Here is a 16,451-nt window from a genome sequence, read left to right on the forward strand (position 1 = left end):
ACAGCTTGTAGCAGGTTTATTCCTCACGGAGTCCACAGCCTTGTAAATACTGTGACAAGTCAAACTGGTCCACTGTGTAGCTATAGACCAGCTTTTGGGGTTATCTACTATTTGGAGGAGTACCTCTCTTCCTCAAGCCCAAAACTTGGTTGGTAGTATGCTTACATTAAGCAGACCAGTTTGTACTTAAATGCTTTGTGAAAATGATCAGACCAGGACCTAAAGATGACAGATCCCACCCACAATTTCTCTTGCTTTGAAGGCTGTGTAGGCACTGTATAACCATCCCCAATGTCATCCATCGAATATGCTCTCCTGATCATTTTAAAGCAAGCAAAACCTGGGAATGCATTGGTTTAAGTTAATAGCAGGCCATCAGAAAAACAAATCATAGCAATGCCTCCAGAAGGATAACCTTGAGTTAATCCCACATTGCAAAGGAACCTTTCCACCTTGTTGACAGGAAGACCCTACTGCTATGGCTTCAGCAAATAAAGGCAGCTCATTTTGCCAGTGGAAAGGACAGATAGATCAAGGTCACTGAATAGAGAGCAACCACCAGGAGACAATTCCAGGTAAACATACCGACAGCCACAGACACCTGTTTGGGCACTGTATTTCTGTAGCAACACCACAGATTTTACTAGCTAATTGTATTCCTGAGAATGCAGTTCTGCAATATCCCTTCATTGAACTACAACAGTGTTACACACAACATCTGCAGTATTTAAAACCGTACCACCAGAGGCTAGCATCACTTACAGGTATCCTGCATAAGCACCGTCATGGTAAGGTCTGCAAAAGTTACTATATTTTTCTTCATGCATCGCTCTCAACAGGTTAATGGTATGGCAGGAAAGATTAAAACCCCAGGCTTTTTTAAAGCCTAATAAATTGTGTTTACCACCAAGAGACTCAATCACTACAGCAAAGGTGAAACTTTGGAAATATCTTACCTTGCGAGAAGCATTTTTGTCTGTGCTCTCCACATCACCGTCCAAGAATGGCATGGCAAATGAGCTGAGATCCTGCCAGGACAGAGAAGAAAAATGGATGTCCTATATTAATGTCTTCTTCCTTCCATCAGAGCATCCCATGATTGTAGCCCGTTGTTTTATTTCCAAAGTGCCCACTGCTTTACCCATAGCAATTGCTGGTAACAAGGCAGTAACACGGGCTCTGATCGTTCTCGTTGGCTGTGAAACCAATGGCAGATGTAAGTAACAAGTGAATAGGGAGCTCTTAGCAGCACTTGCACTATATAGCCATGAAAATGCACCCACACAGCCAAAGACAAAAGTCCTGTGCCTAAACTTTCAGGAGAAGGTACCCAAATCCCACAGAAAACTCTGTAGGAAATTACAGTTTAAACACAGTCACTTGCTCAGTGAATGGCCTACCTTACTTTTAGTGGTGTGTACAATCTTAGTTTAAAAATTATTTATGACAGTAAAGAAAACCTGAATGAGAATATACCGATGTTCTAAAAAAAATGTAACATATATAACAAAGAGGGAGAAAACTCCAACAGTGCTCTGGGAGGAAATAACCAATTCATTTGCATAAATGAGAGAGAAGCTCCCAATTCTGCATGCCTAAAGATAATAAAGCCATAAGAAAAGCACACATGTTCATCTTTAAACCAAAGATGTAATTACAAAACCAAACTGTAATTACATTCTGCATCCTGCCGTCTGTTCTGTTTATGCTACTTCATGTTCCAGCTATGGGATTTTTAGAGCTCCTTTCTACGTGCATAAGGAAATTATGTTAGTGTCAAGTATAGCATCTGTTTGATCAGAAAAATAGATAATGAGTAAGTCTGCAACCAAAAGCATGAGGTTGCCTAATGCTGTGTTCTGTAGAACTGAATCTTGGATCCCAAATCTTGATCTAAATGTCAGGAATACCTCCCCAGTGCAGAACATCCCAGATGCAAGGCATCATCCTTTTCATGTAATGATTCAGTGCTTCTCTACCACCACATCTGCATGCCATTTAAAACAGGTCAAAACATAAATAAAAAGCAATTTCATGTAAACCAAATTTGAGATTAAATATAGCTTAATTAAAAATTAGCACCATTCGGGAAGTCTGCAAGTCTTGCTTGCCTTCAGAATTCATAGCAGCCACAGGTCTAATCACATCACATTGTATAATCATACTAAATCCAAAATATGCTCAAAAATGTGTATAACTCAGGCATAATCCTTACAAGTGTTTGAAAATATTCTGGTTACATAACAAACAACAAAAATAAGGAACAAAATATTGAATTACTGGAACTGAAGCACATGGGAGTAATTCATGCCAAGTTGGAAAGGGGAAGAAAAAAAAAAAAAAAAAAGCAGCAGCAGCCAGGCTTGGCCAAGCTGGCCCCAAATCATTAGGCCACAAACCAAAGTATTCATGACAAATTAGTATGCTCTCAGCTCTGTCTATGCACATTCAATGGGAACCATCTACAAAGGGCCAAACAATAAAGCATCAACCCAAGTATATAACGTCACCCTCATCCCCATGCTTTAACGGCTGTTTTTCACATCACCTTTGTTTGCAAATAAAAACATTAAGGAAACTTCTCAAAACCAAAAGAAGAGGCAATTTGTTTGGATTAGATTTTCACTGTTATCGATATCTGACAGAGGCTGAACCAGGCACCACAGGACCTTAAAGAAAAACTTCTGTATTAATTTGCTTAGTTAAGATAAAAATGACTTACATACTCCATATAAAAAATATTCATCCATAAATGGCATTTATAAACACTGTCAATAAATGGATTATCATTATTATTGTTATTCCTACTTCATATGTTACTGCAAGACTTCAGTGAAGAATCTCTGTTAAGAAGTTTAAAAGCCTAATGGAAAGTTACACAAAACCAAGTATCCCCTCATGTTGACTTTAATTTAGCCAAAGGATTTACCAACGTTTTCCTCTACCCATCTTTGGTACTGCAGAAGCTGGAATCTGATGTGTGCTAAGTCATTTTCCATGAAATAAATCAAGGAAATAACCTCTTTTGAGCTCCATATATTGGCAACCCTATATTACTACTTGTTGTAATCTACAGGGAGAAAACCTGCTGGTTAGGAAGGCTGGAGAGTGGATAGAAGAAACTGGGTTTAAGGGGACACATACCTAATAATCAGGGTTGAAAAAGCTATTCAGAAAATCTGGAACAGCTAAGAATGAAACTGTAACTTCTTTTTTTGAGCAGAGATTTTAAAAAAACAGCAGGGGGTAGGTAGGTACAGCTATTTTTCTAGAAGCTAAATTTCAGGTCCCGGTTACAATTCCAAGCTTAAAAACACATATATATTAAATCTTAAAGTCTAAAAGTATCATGAAACCCAGCTGACACTCTATTCTCATTTTTACCTCTCAGATATCATGGAGGTATGCTAACTTCTGTCTTTACAACAACTGGAACTATACTTTGGACAGCATGAGGCCTGCCTTTGTTAATACAGTGCTGGAGAACATTTCAAACAGGGTAATAATTGTACTGTTAGTCCTGTGATAAAGTCTGTAATTGTAGCTGCTGTCTAACAATTTTTTCATCTTCCACTTCTTCATGGGATTCTCTGTGTGAAGGCATCCATTTACAGAAGGAAAAAATACACGTACCAAATCCCAGGCTGCAAATACTGCTCTCTCAATTCCAACCTGTTGGTTAAGCAAGGAAATTAGATGCTTATTTTCTCTTTGCATGTATCTCTGCAGAATACAGACTATCTTATTTCTTCCTTGTGTTCCTCTTCATCCAGCAGCTGATGATACAGTAACTCCTTAAAAAAAGGCAAAACAAAAATTGCTCCAAAAGTGTTGCAAAACACCACAGAACTCTTGACAGGCCAATGGTGCAGCCACAGCCCCTATCGTGTATCTGACCGCTCTGTTCTTCTGCCAACAGACACACATTGAAGGGTTGCTCTGCCATTAACCTGGGATTGCAACTGTTCTTAGACGACTTTCTTGCTCTCCAGCTCTGCTTTGCTGCACTTGGAATAAATGCCCTGGAAAATCACGTGGTTCTGGAGAGACACTTTAGAAACCTCTGCCAAAGGCATATGATGACATCCTGGTACAAGGAAGAGTCCTTCGCATTTGAGGCTGCAGAGCTCTGGCTGAAAAACAAATGGCATTACTCCCTGTATCCATCAGTCCTGCATTATGTCCTCGGATAGGCAACTTCTGCAGAGACCACAGTCTATGATGATCCCTGGGCACCAGAGACTGCAGCTCCTAGTGCTGCTAACCTGGAATTAAGGGTATGAAAAGCCTATTTCGCAAGGTTTTGTTAGCTTTCCTGCCACGCTCCTGTTCCTCAGCCAGTCCTTCACATCACTCAGCGCTGACAGCCAGACGTCACTCCTGCCATGCCCAATTAGAAAAAAACGACCTCTTGAGCAGTTTAGATTGACTTTACAGACACAAAGCTGCTTCAGATTTATTTTGTTTTCAATGCACTTCTATTTACAAAAGGTTGTCATGGCAGCTTCTGTTATATTCACTGAAGAATACGGCCCCGGGGATATCAAAGGTTTTTCCAGAGGACAGCAGGTCTGTGACACAGCAGAGCCAGGACTCAGTGCTCCTGCTACCCACCAGTCTCCCTCCTGGGGAGGGCAATCTCCTACACCACCTACTCAACAGGCCATGCTCCAGGACTTTTCTTATGGATAGCGCAGGAGGTTAGCAGATGTAAAAAAGCAACTAAATCGACTTTATTGTTTTTAACAGGTTTATCAGCTGCTTTAGTTTTTGCAGGGTGTAAGTCAGGATAATTTTGTCTGCAAGCGCACTTACTTTCTCTACCACTTCTTTCCCTGCTTCCTCTAGGAGAAAAACAGGTATCTCGAAGGTTACAGATTCTTCACTCCGATTTCTCCTCCAAAGGTGAGACTAACTCTAAGGTCATTTTTGTCTGGGTTACCCCTACAGGTAGAGGATGAACCTTCCTAATTCCAGCTCATTTTCCTCTGACAGCTCTTGTATCAGGATACTTGGAATTACGTGGAAAGAAGGAAGAATACAATTTTTGTTCTTTGACGTCCTGGGAAAACAAAGAACCTTTTCTCAGAACTGTTTTGAACAACAGGAACAAAACCCACATTTTAGGATGCAGAAAGCAAATATATTGGCTGGCATAGCATAGCCAAAGAACAACAGGAGCAAGATCTGGTTAGCCAAGCCATTTTTCACCTTTTCCAGCCAGTTTCACTATTGCTTTCCTTACTGGGGAGGATTCCTGCCAAAAAGGCTTGCCCAGACACGCTGGTCTGGAAGCTTCTGCAGTTGGAGACCTTGGTGTCAGAAGAAGGCCTCCAGCACTTCTGTTGCAGAGGCTGCAATCTTAAATAACAGACCACTAAAGCCTTGCATCCAGTAAACAACATAGAATAAACAGGATTCTTTTTTTACTTGTTTTGTTTCAAGGCTACTTTGGCAGCCAGGCTGACAAAGCTTCCCTGCAATGGCTGAAGACAAGGAGCCAGCCAGGTACTCGGTGGCATGCTGTGATTGACAGGTCAGAGACCAATTTCCAAGCTATTTTGGGTGGAAGCAGGGCCTTTTTATGGCCCCACTCAACAATGGTCCAACATTTCAGGGCTGGGTATCAAAAGAATATTTTACAAACAGCTCCCTGCTGCCATACTTTGCAACTGTCCCTTCAAATGCAAGGCATGGCCATGAACAACACGGTCATGTGAAATCTGTGCCCATGGTCATGGGTCTGTGCCCCACCAACACTGTCAATTCTCTGGCCATGTTTCAGAGTTGACTCGGGTCAGAATAGCTTCACGGTAGCCCCATGTCCTGTCGCTGCTGAAAGGCTGGGTTCCTCAGCTATAAGCAACTTCAGAGTCCTAGCGTAGGTAGCATCATGCAGTCCTAACTACTGATGGTGTCACCTATGAGACATTATTTTTCGGTTTCGCTAAGTTCTATATATGTGCTAGGATTGCACTGAATTTAAGGATGTGAAATGCCTGCCAGACATTACAGTTTCTCTTTACAACATAACTCAAGCAGGAGGTGACACTTTACTAAGACAGCTTTTCAATATGGGGAGACAGCTCCTTTAATAAAATAAACAAAGAAAACAAGATACAGAGAAATTAAGCTAAGTGCTGACAAGAACCCTGATTTCACAAAAAATTGCTGAAAGCTGCACTCAGCATCACACCTTAACAGGGCTCTTGGGGTCTTCTCCTCTGCTAATGTTACTGCGCTATGAGTACTCCAGCTATCCCGCCAAGGACAAAGAAAGTCGGGATTTTATTAACATCACCTGTGAACAATTTCGTTCATCTCAGTCTGCACACCAGCAGACTTTTTTTTTTTTATCAACCTTGGATTCATACCTATTACAAGCCTATATAAAACTCTGAATAGCAAATATGCTACATATGCTAATAGCCTGTGAGCAGAATCCAGAGTCTGAACTCTGTGGAATAGAGGGCATAGCTTCGTAGCTCTGATTGATAAGAAATTTTTCTTTTTTTTGAGAACAATCTTATCTAGATGCCTTTGGGGATTTATATCAAATCACTCAATTATTGCACAAGGAAGGATTCAAAACTGACGTACACAGGAACTTCTGTCCTTTTGCTTTTGCTGTTTTGATATATTATCGTAGTATAGCGTAAGTCTTGCTACATTGCTTTATGCCTTCAGAAGCAGGTTGCTCATTGCTTTGCTTTTCTCCCTCCCCCATGCCATCTAGACTGCAGCATGTGTTTTGGAGACAGATATATAAGTCGTACTGTGAGACTGAGGATGCTGGTGACTAAGTCTCGGTATGACTCAATGGGAGTGGGCAGTAACAGATGTACAAAGCTGGTTAGCTTTGTGCAAGCCAGTTTTGTACTTCAACAAGGCTATTCCAATTTATTTGTTTGCCGTTACTCTTAAGGCTATTTGTATTAAAAAAGAACAACTGAGCGAGTCTGAAGATTTTGAGATTGTAGAAATGAGATATAGAGACTTGATTTTGTCCACAGTATGAAGATGCCAGAGGCAGCATGGTCCGGAAGGCAGCCGGTGTCTGTGCATAACCAGCTGTGCACACTTCAATGTCAACATGGATACAGCATCAGATTTGAAATAACAGAATGTAAATCACCTTAAATTATGTGCCTGGAAGAAATGGGAAATATTCAGTCCCAGGGAGGCATAATCTAAAAAGTTAGGGAGTAATGGCTGGCTGAAAGCTAACCCAGATCTCAGTATATGAAAATCCCCATCCATCTGGTGATTATTCAATATCCTATATTAAAAAACTCATATACGAAAACTTTGCCTAAGAAAACCAGCCTACATGTAATTTCAAGGCATTTATTTCAGCTGTAACAAGAAACAGACAAAATACGGAAGAGCTACTGAAGCCATTTCTCCCCCGTTCTCATCCATGGGTCACCCAGTTTGGATTGCCACCACTTGGTCAGAAAGAGCTGCTAAAACTAAGAATTTCAAGGGGATAAAAAAAACCAACCATGAAACCAGTACGTCTTTGATATTTCCCTGAAAACAGCTGTCTTTCAAGCTGTTCTGCCTGAGTTATCCTGATCATGGGATACTGGCAGCGTCCAGCCCAGTCTTCTTCATTTCTAAACCTCTTTAGTGCCTGTCAGGATCCATCATCTCCAGCAGTCTACAGCAAGTTCACCTTTTGTCTTCTGAGGCTGTAGACAAGGTTCATCAACAAAAACTGCTAAGAGATTCTGGATTGTTGTTTGTTTTGTGCTCAGCCTCAGACTTAAACCAGTAGGACACATTCCTATGCTGTTCATGGAAAAAATGAAATTTTCTTTTAAGCCTCATGCTCTCCTGCCAGGAAACACCATCGTATCTTCTTGATGATTCAGCCTTTGCAGATGAGCTGAGCACAGATAGCCTGGAGTGGGATGCAATCAGTTCTGCCTGAAGCCCCATAATATTTTTAATGTCCAGAGAGCTCAGGGCTGTATGGAAATGCTGTGATGAAGGGTACTGCTCTCCACCTCATCAGTAAGTCACAGACCATCACAAGGGGCTCCCTGAATACGATCCCCGTGCACACGACAGCCTGGTTTGTCAGCTTCTTCACACCACGAACCACACAGCATGGTACTGGCAGCATGTTTATTACAATGGCAGATGGACAACCCAGCAAACGTGTAAATAATGAAATGTCATGTAAAAAAAAATTAAAAAAAAAAAAAGAGGAGAGAGAGAGAAAGCGAGAGAACAGCAGAGAAAGCAAGTCAGGGTTGAAAACAAAATTCTCAATATTCCCTGTGACACCACAATCCACAAACAAACTCATTATTAAGTGCTATTCCGGGTGCTCAGCTCAAGACAACCTTTCTCTGGTGAGACATTTCCTCCAAGAAGCACCCAAAGTTAGTAAGAGACACAAGGTGAAAGCAGAAGTTAACATACCTCAGACCTGGAAAATGTGGTCAGATGAGTGATGAGGGAATTAAGAAACAAGAGACACGCCTACAGTGTAGGACTGCAGGAGACTGAAAATATTACCCTTCAGATGGCACGTACTCAGTGCCAACAGAATTGCTTTCCAATAGTTATATAGTTGTCTTACATAAACAAGACACAGAATCCCAATGTATTTGCAAAGAAAAGCACGCATTTGCTATAAAACTTAACTTGAGCCACAGCGAAATAGCAGAAGTGCAGGAAACAAAAGATGATTTTCCCATAATGTAATGAAAACACTTGAGACGCTGCAGCATGGGGGCAATCTGAAGAGGATTCAAAGCAAGGATCATCACGAAGCTTTCTAAATCATCTCTACACTTCAGCTACTTTAAAAGTCACCGTGTTGTGCATTTTTTATGTTTTTCCCCACTCTCTATAGGCCAATTCTCTTTGAAAACCATTTCTTAAAGAAGTGTAAACCAAAACAAAATCAGAACTGAAAACCTCCAGCTGATGGCCTTGCCTGAGAAGGACTTGCAGGGCTCTCCCTTGCATATATATGACTAAAAAAGGTGACATTCACACCAAGCAGAGAATCTCTGACATAAATACTTGAACTGCAACTATTTTTTCCAGTTCACTGCATTTAAGGAAGACAGCTGCCTGTTGCCTCCTCTTTACATTCTTGTCAGTTAATAACCATGAATAATCTTAACAGCTAGAAGAAAGCTTATAGCTGGAAAGCCAGGCAAGCAAGGGATTGCTCTGATCAAGTAGTCCCTCAACTAAAAAAGAAAGAAAGTAAAAAAAAAACCAACCCAGAATAGGGAAATTAGGCAAGGAAAAACAGAACAGGATGGCTCTGTGCTTAGTGTATGAAAGACCTGAACGAGAGGTCAAAGGGGACAATACATGGAGCCCATGACAAAGGAAGATTCCCCTCTTGATGCTTTCCTGCTGCATTTTCCTACATCACTTTGCAGCTGCAGAGAACAATTTTATGTCTACAAATTTTACAGTTACTTTGCTATAGTTTATCTTGACGTTTTAGCACCACGTGTAAAATGAGACCAATATGCTTTATTCCATAGCCTAAACTATGTTTTTTCTTTTCCCAAAAGAACGGACGTCTTCATTCTTTGCCCTCTGAGCTCTTTATTTAAAGGTGCATTTTGCTGAAGCTGGCAACATAAAAAGCCCTCAAGGACAGAAGAAAGCTCAAAATCTCAAAGGTAATCTAGAAAACCAGATCACATTCATAGTACAGTACTTTGCCCTAAATCCAGCTTGTATGTCCTTCAGGTCCCACCCTTGGCTTTGAGCTGAGAGATGCTGAAATTTGGTACCATTACTACTTTTTCCAGTTAGCAGCGCCATGCAATACTAATAAATTACATCTTTCATCCTGTGGGAATCTACTTTTAAAAACTGCATATCCAGTCTAGAATAGCTTCATGGACAGACTTAAGTGATGAGACTTTCATTGCGTGCCCTGGCTTTCTGGTTTACCTCTAGGAAGGCATCAAAGGACAGGATATCTATCATCTAACTTCAGCCATCCAAAACACCAGTCATCTACCCCACACTTTTTGTCCAGCCTAGAGAGCAAGGAAAAGCCAACATCTCCAATGGGCAATTTGCTCCCCTTCCCCTGGTTTGGGAGAGGTTAGACAACTTCGGGTGAATCAGCAAAGTATAAATGAACCCTGCCTCTTACCTCTCTCTCTTTACTGACTATAAAGTGGGAATAAAATAACTTATTTACCTTTCCCCCCTCTATTCAGAAAGCAAGCTGTCCAGACAAGGGATTGCATCTTACTACAGGCACGTCTACACAGCAATCACAAGCGTGGTTTACACCAGCTCACTTTCACCCAGCTCCACACAGCACTGATAAAAGTGTAGCCATGACAACACATGGGTTAGCGTAGGCTGCAAAATCCCTGCGGGAGGCTGAGTAAATACTCCAGCAATTTAGCTCACTTCGAGCTCCTTGCTCCCGCTGTTGTACATCTGTCAGGACTCAGCCGGGCTAATTTAAGGCCAACTTCAATCATGTCTTTGCTTGCAGTCTAGACACACTATAGGCATCCATACAATGGGTAGCACAATGAGGTCCTAAGCTCTGCTGGCATTTCTAAGTGTTCCTAAGATGTTCCTAATTTTCCTTGCACAGCTTTGGCCGCTGCGTAGGAAACAGGGTTAACTCTTTGACAGGGTGAGCACCCATTGAAGTGAAACTGAAGGAGCCATTATGTCCAGCTGGAAAAACTAGAACCTAATCTTCAAGAAAACAGGCCAGCTATACAACCTCTGGGAAAAGCATGTTTGTTAAGAGAATTGGTGTGACCTAAGGGAGATGACCAAGGGACAGTATTTTTCACACTTCCAGACCTCCTCACACCAAGCCCAGGCCACTCATTAAGGCTGTCTCAAGGGATGTGCTTCAAAAAGCATCATAGCTCTGTTCCGAAAAGGTGTCAGAAGACACCAATGACCATCTCTGGAAGAAAGATGGATAAAATATTTACCCATCTGGAAAATCTTATGAACAATGAGACAAATGGAAGAACACAATAAAGGGATTACTCACTCTTAGTTGAAATAGCTATCACTGAAAATAAGTTTTCGCAGTGGGTTCAGTTTGGAAATAATCCTCATATGGAAAGGGAAGGACAGAAATAACATACTGGGTTTTTTTTTCTCATTACTGTACATGCAATGCTAAAATTTTAAGGCAGATATTTCCACAAATAAACTGCAGGCTTCTTTCAAAGGCTATGGCTTTCATTGGTATCTACTCTTACCCCCTAAAAAAATAAATTGCTCCTAGTTTATATCCAGTGCAGGGAAAAAACCCCTTACGAATGAGCCATATTCACTTCTGGCTCCTTTAGCAAGAGTCTTCTGTTTTTAACCATCTTATTCTTCATGTGCCCATTTAAGCATCACGACTACAATAGACCTGTCTGAACACACTGTGGAGAAAAGACAAGCAAACACACAATCAGGTAAATTCAATTGAAAACTTAAGCTTGATAGCTACATATACATGTTGCCAAAAGTAATTTCTGCCCTATGCAACGGTTTTGAAACCCAGCAGACACACTGGTGAGCTGAAACAGGCAAATCTGCATTTGGTGTGGCTGGCAGTTTGTGCACCAAAATGTGTCAAGAAGCATTTGATCCTGCTTGGAAAGTGTGGGAAACATTTCCATGTTAGCAGGACACCCTGGACATAGTGACAGATGGGCAGAGTACGAGCCTGGCGCGGGAGAGGCCATTTTATAACTGGCTGTTGCTCCAAGCCATGTGGCAGACAGTCCAAACCCATTTGTCACAAAAAAATACAACTCACACTGGGACTACCAAGCCAATGCACAGGGAGAGCCTCTGCCTGCGGCTCAACCCGGTACGGACACCTGCGCTGCCAAGGAGCATCACCAAATTCTCCCACAAAACAAGCAAGCACCCAGGCGGGAAACAAAACTTAAATGAAATACAACTAAACCATCTTTTTTTTTCTCAAGGTTAAGTCCACAAGGAGGAAATTTTGATTCATAGTAAGGTTTTTTTATTCTTACTTTGCTTTTTATTTTTATTTTCATAGAAAAATACTGATTTTTTTCCTCACTAACAAAAATTAAGCTAATGCAAGTAATATGGTCCTAAAAAAATTGGTTATTTTTTTCTCACCAGGAATGCCAATTTCTATGTATATGTATTGAATAGCTGTACAACTATTAGTATGCATTTAAATCCAAGTTTTGTTAACATTTATTTTGAGCTCTATTAAGAATGGAAATTGGACTTAGAACTGCAATCAGGCAGTAGAAGTCATTAAATACCTATTAAAAATGTGTCTCTTACATCAAAGCAAGAGGATAAATCTATCAAATTATTTATCAGTTCAAAAAGCAAAAGTATTAATATCTACAGTGAGAAGCAGAAACAGACTTCACTGGTGACTATGTCCTCCTAGATGTAGATGTGTCAGGGCTCATCTCATGGGGCATCATTTTTTTTTTTTTACACACATATAAAACATGCTGTCACATAGGAGAATATATATGGCAAACATAATCATATAATGTGTGCCTATAGACAAGATAACAAGCTTTTACAGTTTTTTAACTGCCATTTCTTTTAAATTTAAGATTATTACATATATTTCTTGGCTCCAAATCAGCTTGTCACTGGACATACTTTGGTGGCCAAACATGCTGAAATGACACAGGGATTTTCTCCTCCCAATGGAAAAACCACCAGTGGCTGTTTGCTGCCTGAAGCAAACTGGCTACAGGTGGCTTCCACCAATGCTATGGTTTGCCTTTAAAGGTTTGCAACAATATTGCTTTTAATTCTCCTGATTTCTTCTTGATGAGTGTCAGACATCCTAGTACAGATTGATGGAGTGGGTTTTGGGGGTGGTGTTTTTTTTTTTTTTATTTCAAACTGTAGCATTTTTCAAAACAAATACATTTTTATTCCACTCCCAGAAATAAAAATTGACTAAATTGAAGTGCAAGAGAGTCCTCTTTTGTTGGGTTTCCCACTGCCTCCCTTTGGATCAAGTGTTGGCCCCAGGTCGCCAGGATCTATTTCATCCTCCTGCCCACCGTTCCCTCTTCCAACAGATGCTCCTGCTCTCTAGACTCCCAGTTTCAGCAGCTTCAGGTTTCTCTCACCTCCCAGGACTGCTCAAAGTCAGTGCAGCCTCTGCTTTCCAGCCTCTCCTAAACTCCTAACTCTTCAGCCCATACAGGGGGTATAGCTAGGGTGAAATTCCTTCCCCAAAGGCAGGTATTCTAATCTCTCCTGTGGCCTATAACAGCAGCTAAAACACAGTGACCAACAAGCAAAACACACAAGATGCTGGCAAAATACATTGCATCTTATGCTAGAATAAATTTCAGTTGCTATTCACTAAACCCCTGCCATCATCCCACTAACAGGGCACCTTTAAACCCTTCAGGCTTTGGGTCTGGTCCCAGAAAAGAGTCAGCCTCATCATTATCGGACATTCATTATCTCCCAGGTCCATTAACTGCAGCACAAATTGCATGCGCTCAGCATTTATTCTGGTAGTGGAAAGAGAAAAATGCAAGAGGAACACATGAAGCCTGTAATACACTTCTCTATCCTGACAAATCTCATCAAATATCAAATTAAAATCAATAAGCAGAACAGGAGTTGCTGAAAACCTGCTCTTTGGGGTTTGCAGTGACTAGCCACAGCAATTAGTTGCCCAGCAGTTCAGGCTGCCCTGAGATGAGCAGCATGAGAAACCAGGCATTGCAGGATGCAGAGACCAGATGGTTTTAGGCTGAAATTAAATAAACACCCCCCAAAAGATAATCCCTCTTTCCAAAACACTAAGGAAAAGTTATGCAAGGAAAAACCAAAACAAAACAAAAAACCAAGCTACATTCTTTAACTAGATAAAAGAACATTTTGTTCTGCCTTGGAGTATCTATTGTAATTAAATGCTCTAAAAACAGGACAACAGCCCTGTGCCAGCCATGCATACAAAAGAGACAAAACACTGAAAAAAACCAAAATACCCGAGAACCATGCATTTCTTACACAGCTTGAAGAATGCCTGCCTTCCGACAGAGTCCTGCAGTGCACTCCGGCATCCACCTACATGAATGCAAAACCTATTCCCCTTGCTAAGATAAATAAATTAGAAATAAAAATGAAAATAAAAATAATTAAATCCAAAGAAACCCACATACAGTCGAGCCCTGTTCTGACTTACAGCTCTGAAAAATCCTGCAGTCTGGCTGGAAACGTCCATTGAAGAACTGCATTCAAAGGTTTTCCCTAAAGGCAAGCGCATTTAAACATCTCAGGCTCTGCTACTGAAGCCGATGCTGCAACAGATGGGGACCAGGGCTGGGTGTGTTCCTCCTTCCCATCGCTGTGCTGCAAGAGGATGGCAGGAGCAGTAGGTAACGCAGGAGAAGGCAGGCGATGGGTTTTCTCCCTCGCTGCAGGCTCCCTGCCAAAAATGCTTTAGGCATCGCAAGATTCGATTACACGACTGCAGCAACCTGCCACATTAACTCCGATGGGGGCCAGTGATGTGCACGGACGGCACAAGCAGGTAATTAAGTGCTGTATTGGGTGCATTAGCTAAATGTTGTGGGTACACCAGGGAAGCTGGAGAGTTCAAATAACCGCAGACGTTTTTAATGTGATCAGAAGAAACAAAAGATCCTGTTTTCAATAGCAGAAGTTTCAGATAACTGAGGCTGCATCTGCATCAGTATCGAATACTTGAGGGAAGGCAGCACAGAGCAGCTGATGCATTTTCAGCTGCTGGAGTATCTGCTGCACCATAACAGCCCTGTTCCCCACTTCACCACAAGTCCACTTTGTAGCTGTACAAAAGTCCCAGTACTTCTCTGGGCTTAGGTTTTCCCATCTGCAGCACAAACAGGGGAAGACTTAAACAACTTCATAATTTATTGTAAAGACCTCACCAGAAAAATACAGTGTTCGAGCATAAATTATAACATTATCATTAAAAGATAATAGATAAAGATAATAGAGATTTTGAAAGGTTATCACATGAGCAAGTTTAGCAGAGCAAAGCAAATTCTCCCAGCAGGAGCCGAGGAATGCAGGGATCTGAGTTTTCTTCATCAAGAATTACTTGACAAATCCTTCTTTATAACCATGTTCAGCTTTGATTACTCCACCAACCTTTACTGGCAAAGAAATCACCCCCCAGACCATGGGGCCCATATCCTTGGCCAAGATGCTATCAAAGGCTGCCACAGATGAGGTGACCTCTGGTAGAACAAAGCTAACATGAAGGCAAAAGGCAGAAAGATAATCTCTGCAGCTTCCAGTATTTTAACAAAAGGCATCAAAATACTCATGCAATGAACTGACACTTCTCTGGAGAAACAGGTGGCCAGATCCTGAGCCATGAAGCATTGCCAATCCTTTCTTGGCCATTTCAAAATAACATTTGTGATGATGTATTCAAATACTCTTCAACATGGAGGATTTGCTTTAATTAATGGCTACCAGTCACTAAATTGTTACAGTGAGGTGGACTTGCCTTATGCATCACTCTCGGTCTACTTATCCTGTTCACTGCAGGACCCTGCACCCTTTTGCAACCGGGTGCAACTAGTATTGCCCTTAATTCTGTCTAAATCAAATAATATATATCACCAAAAACAGAAGTATGTTTTCTTCAGCAGCAAAAGAGCTGAGGTCCAGCTGATGCCCCTCATGTGCCAGGCAGAGAGCACATCCCAGGCTGCTGCCCTCCCCTCCCTTGGCGTGCTAAGTGCATCTGATAAAACAAGTCCCTTCGGAGCAAAAAAGCTGAAAATGGCACATACTGTTCACTCAGAAATAGCAGCTATTACTTGAACCATTTTAAGACAATCTCAGTGACAGCCCTTTTTAACACAGAAACGAACAAATATTTAGCTTTTAGAAGGTTTTTCCCCAGCTAAATGAAGATGTTATGCATGCAGAATATACAAATAGTTCAGGAAAATAAAGCTTCCTCTTAAATTTGGTTTCATGGGTACCAGAGAAACCAGTCAACCAGCCGGAGCAAGCAAAACACATTTGTGTCTCTCCTACTTGAGCTGTAGGAGAAAGGAAGGCATCTGTGGCAGACCTAGAGAGGGCAAAAGGGAAGATTGGATTTATCTTGGAATAAAAGAGGTTCTTCCTACAAGCCAGACTGCAAAGCAAGGTTCAGCTCAAATGCTTCCCTGTATAGCTAACTTAAAAGGATTATTCTGTTTAGAGATCACATCAAATAAAAGGGGTATTAACAGCCAGGAAAACGTCCCATATCCCTAAATCATCCCTTTCAATTCACTCACAGGGCTCAGTTTGATGTAGCCAATTTCAAGAATTGCCCTGACCTATTAAGGTGGATTTTTAAAATTAATCTTCAAAACTGGTTCTTGTCTCTAAGTCTGATTTGGCACAAATTCTACCTCAAAAACATGCCTTTTGCTCCCCCACCTTTGGATAAGGAG

General features: G+C 41.2%; 1 protein-coding gene across 2 annotated transcripts in view; it reads right to left on the reverse strand.

Moving 5' to 3' along the window:
- PRKAG2 (protein kinase AMP-activated non-catalytic subunit gamma 2) overlaps positions 1–16,451 on the reverse strand; it is a 223,498-nt gene that overhangs the window by 153,923 nt on the left and 53,124 nt on the right. For both annotated transcript variants that reach the window (XM_080386946.1, XM_080386947.1), the window contains exon 2: positions 957–1,028. In XM_080386946.1, the coding sequence (XP_080243072.1) occupies positions 957–1,028 (72 nt within the window). The remainder of the gene's footprint in view (positions 1–956; positions 1,029–16,451) is intronic.

Source organism: Falco punctatus, assembly GCF_963210335.1.
Source record: "Falco punctatus genome assembly, chromosome: 4".
In the NCBI taxonomy this organism is placed as follows: Eukaryota; Metazoa; Chordata; class Aves; order Falconiformes; family Falconidae; genus Falco; species Falco punctatus.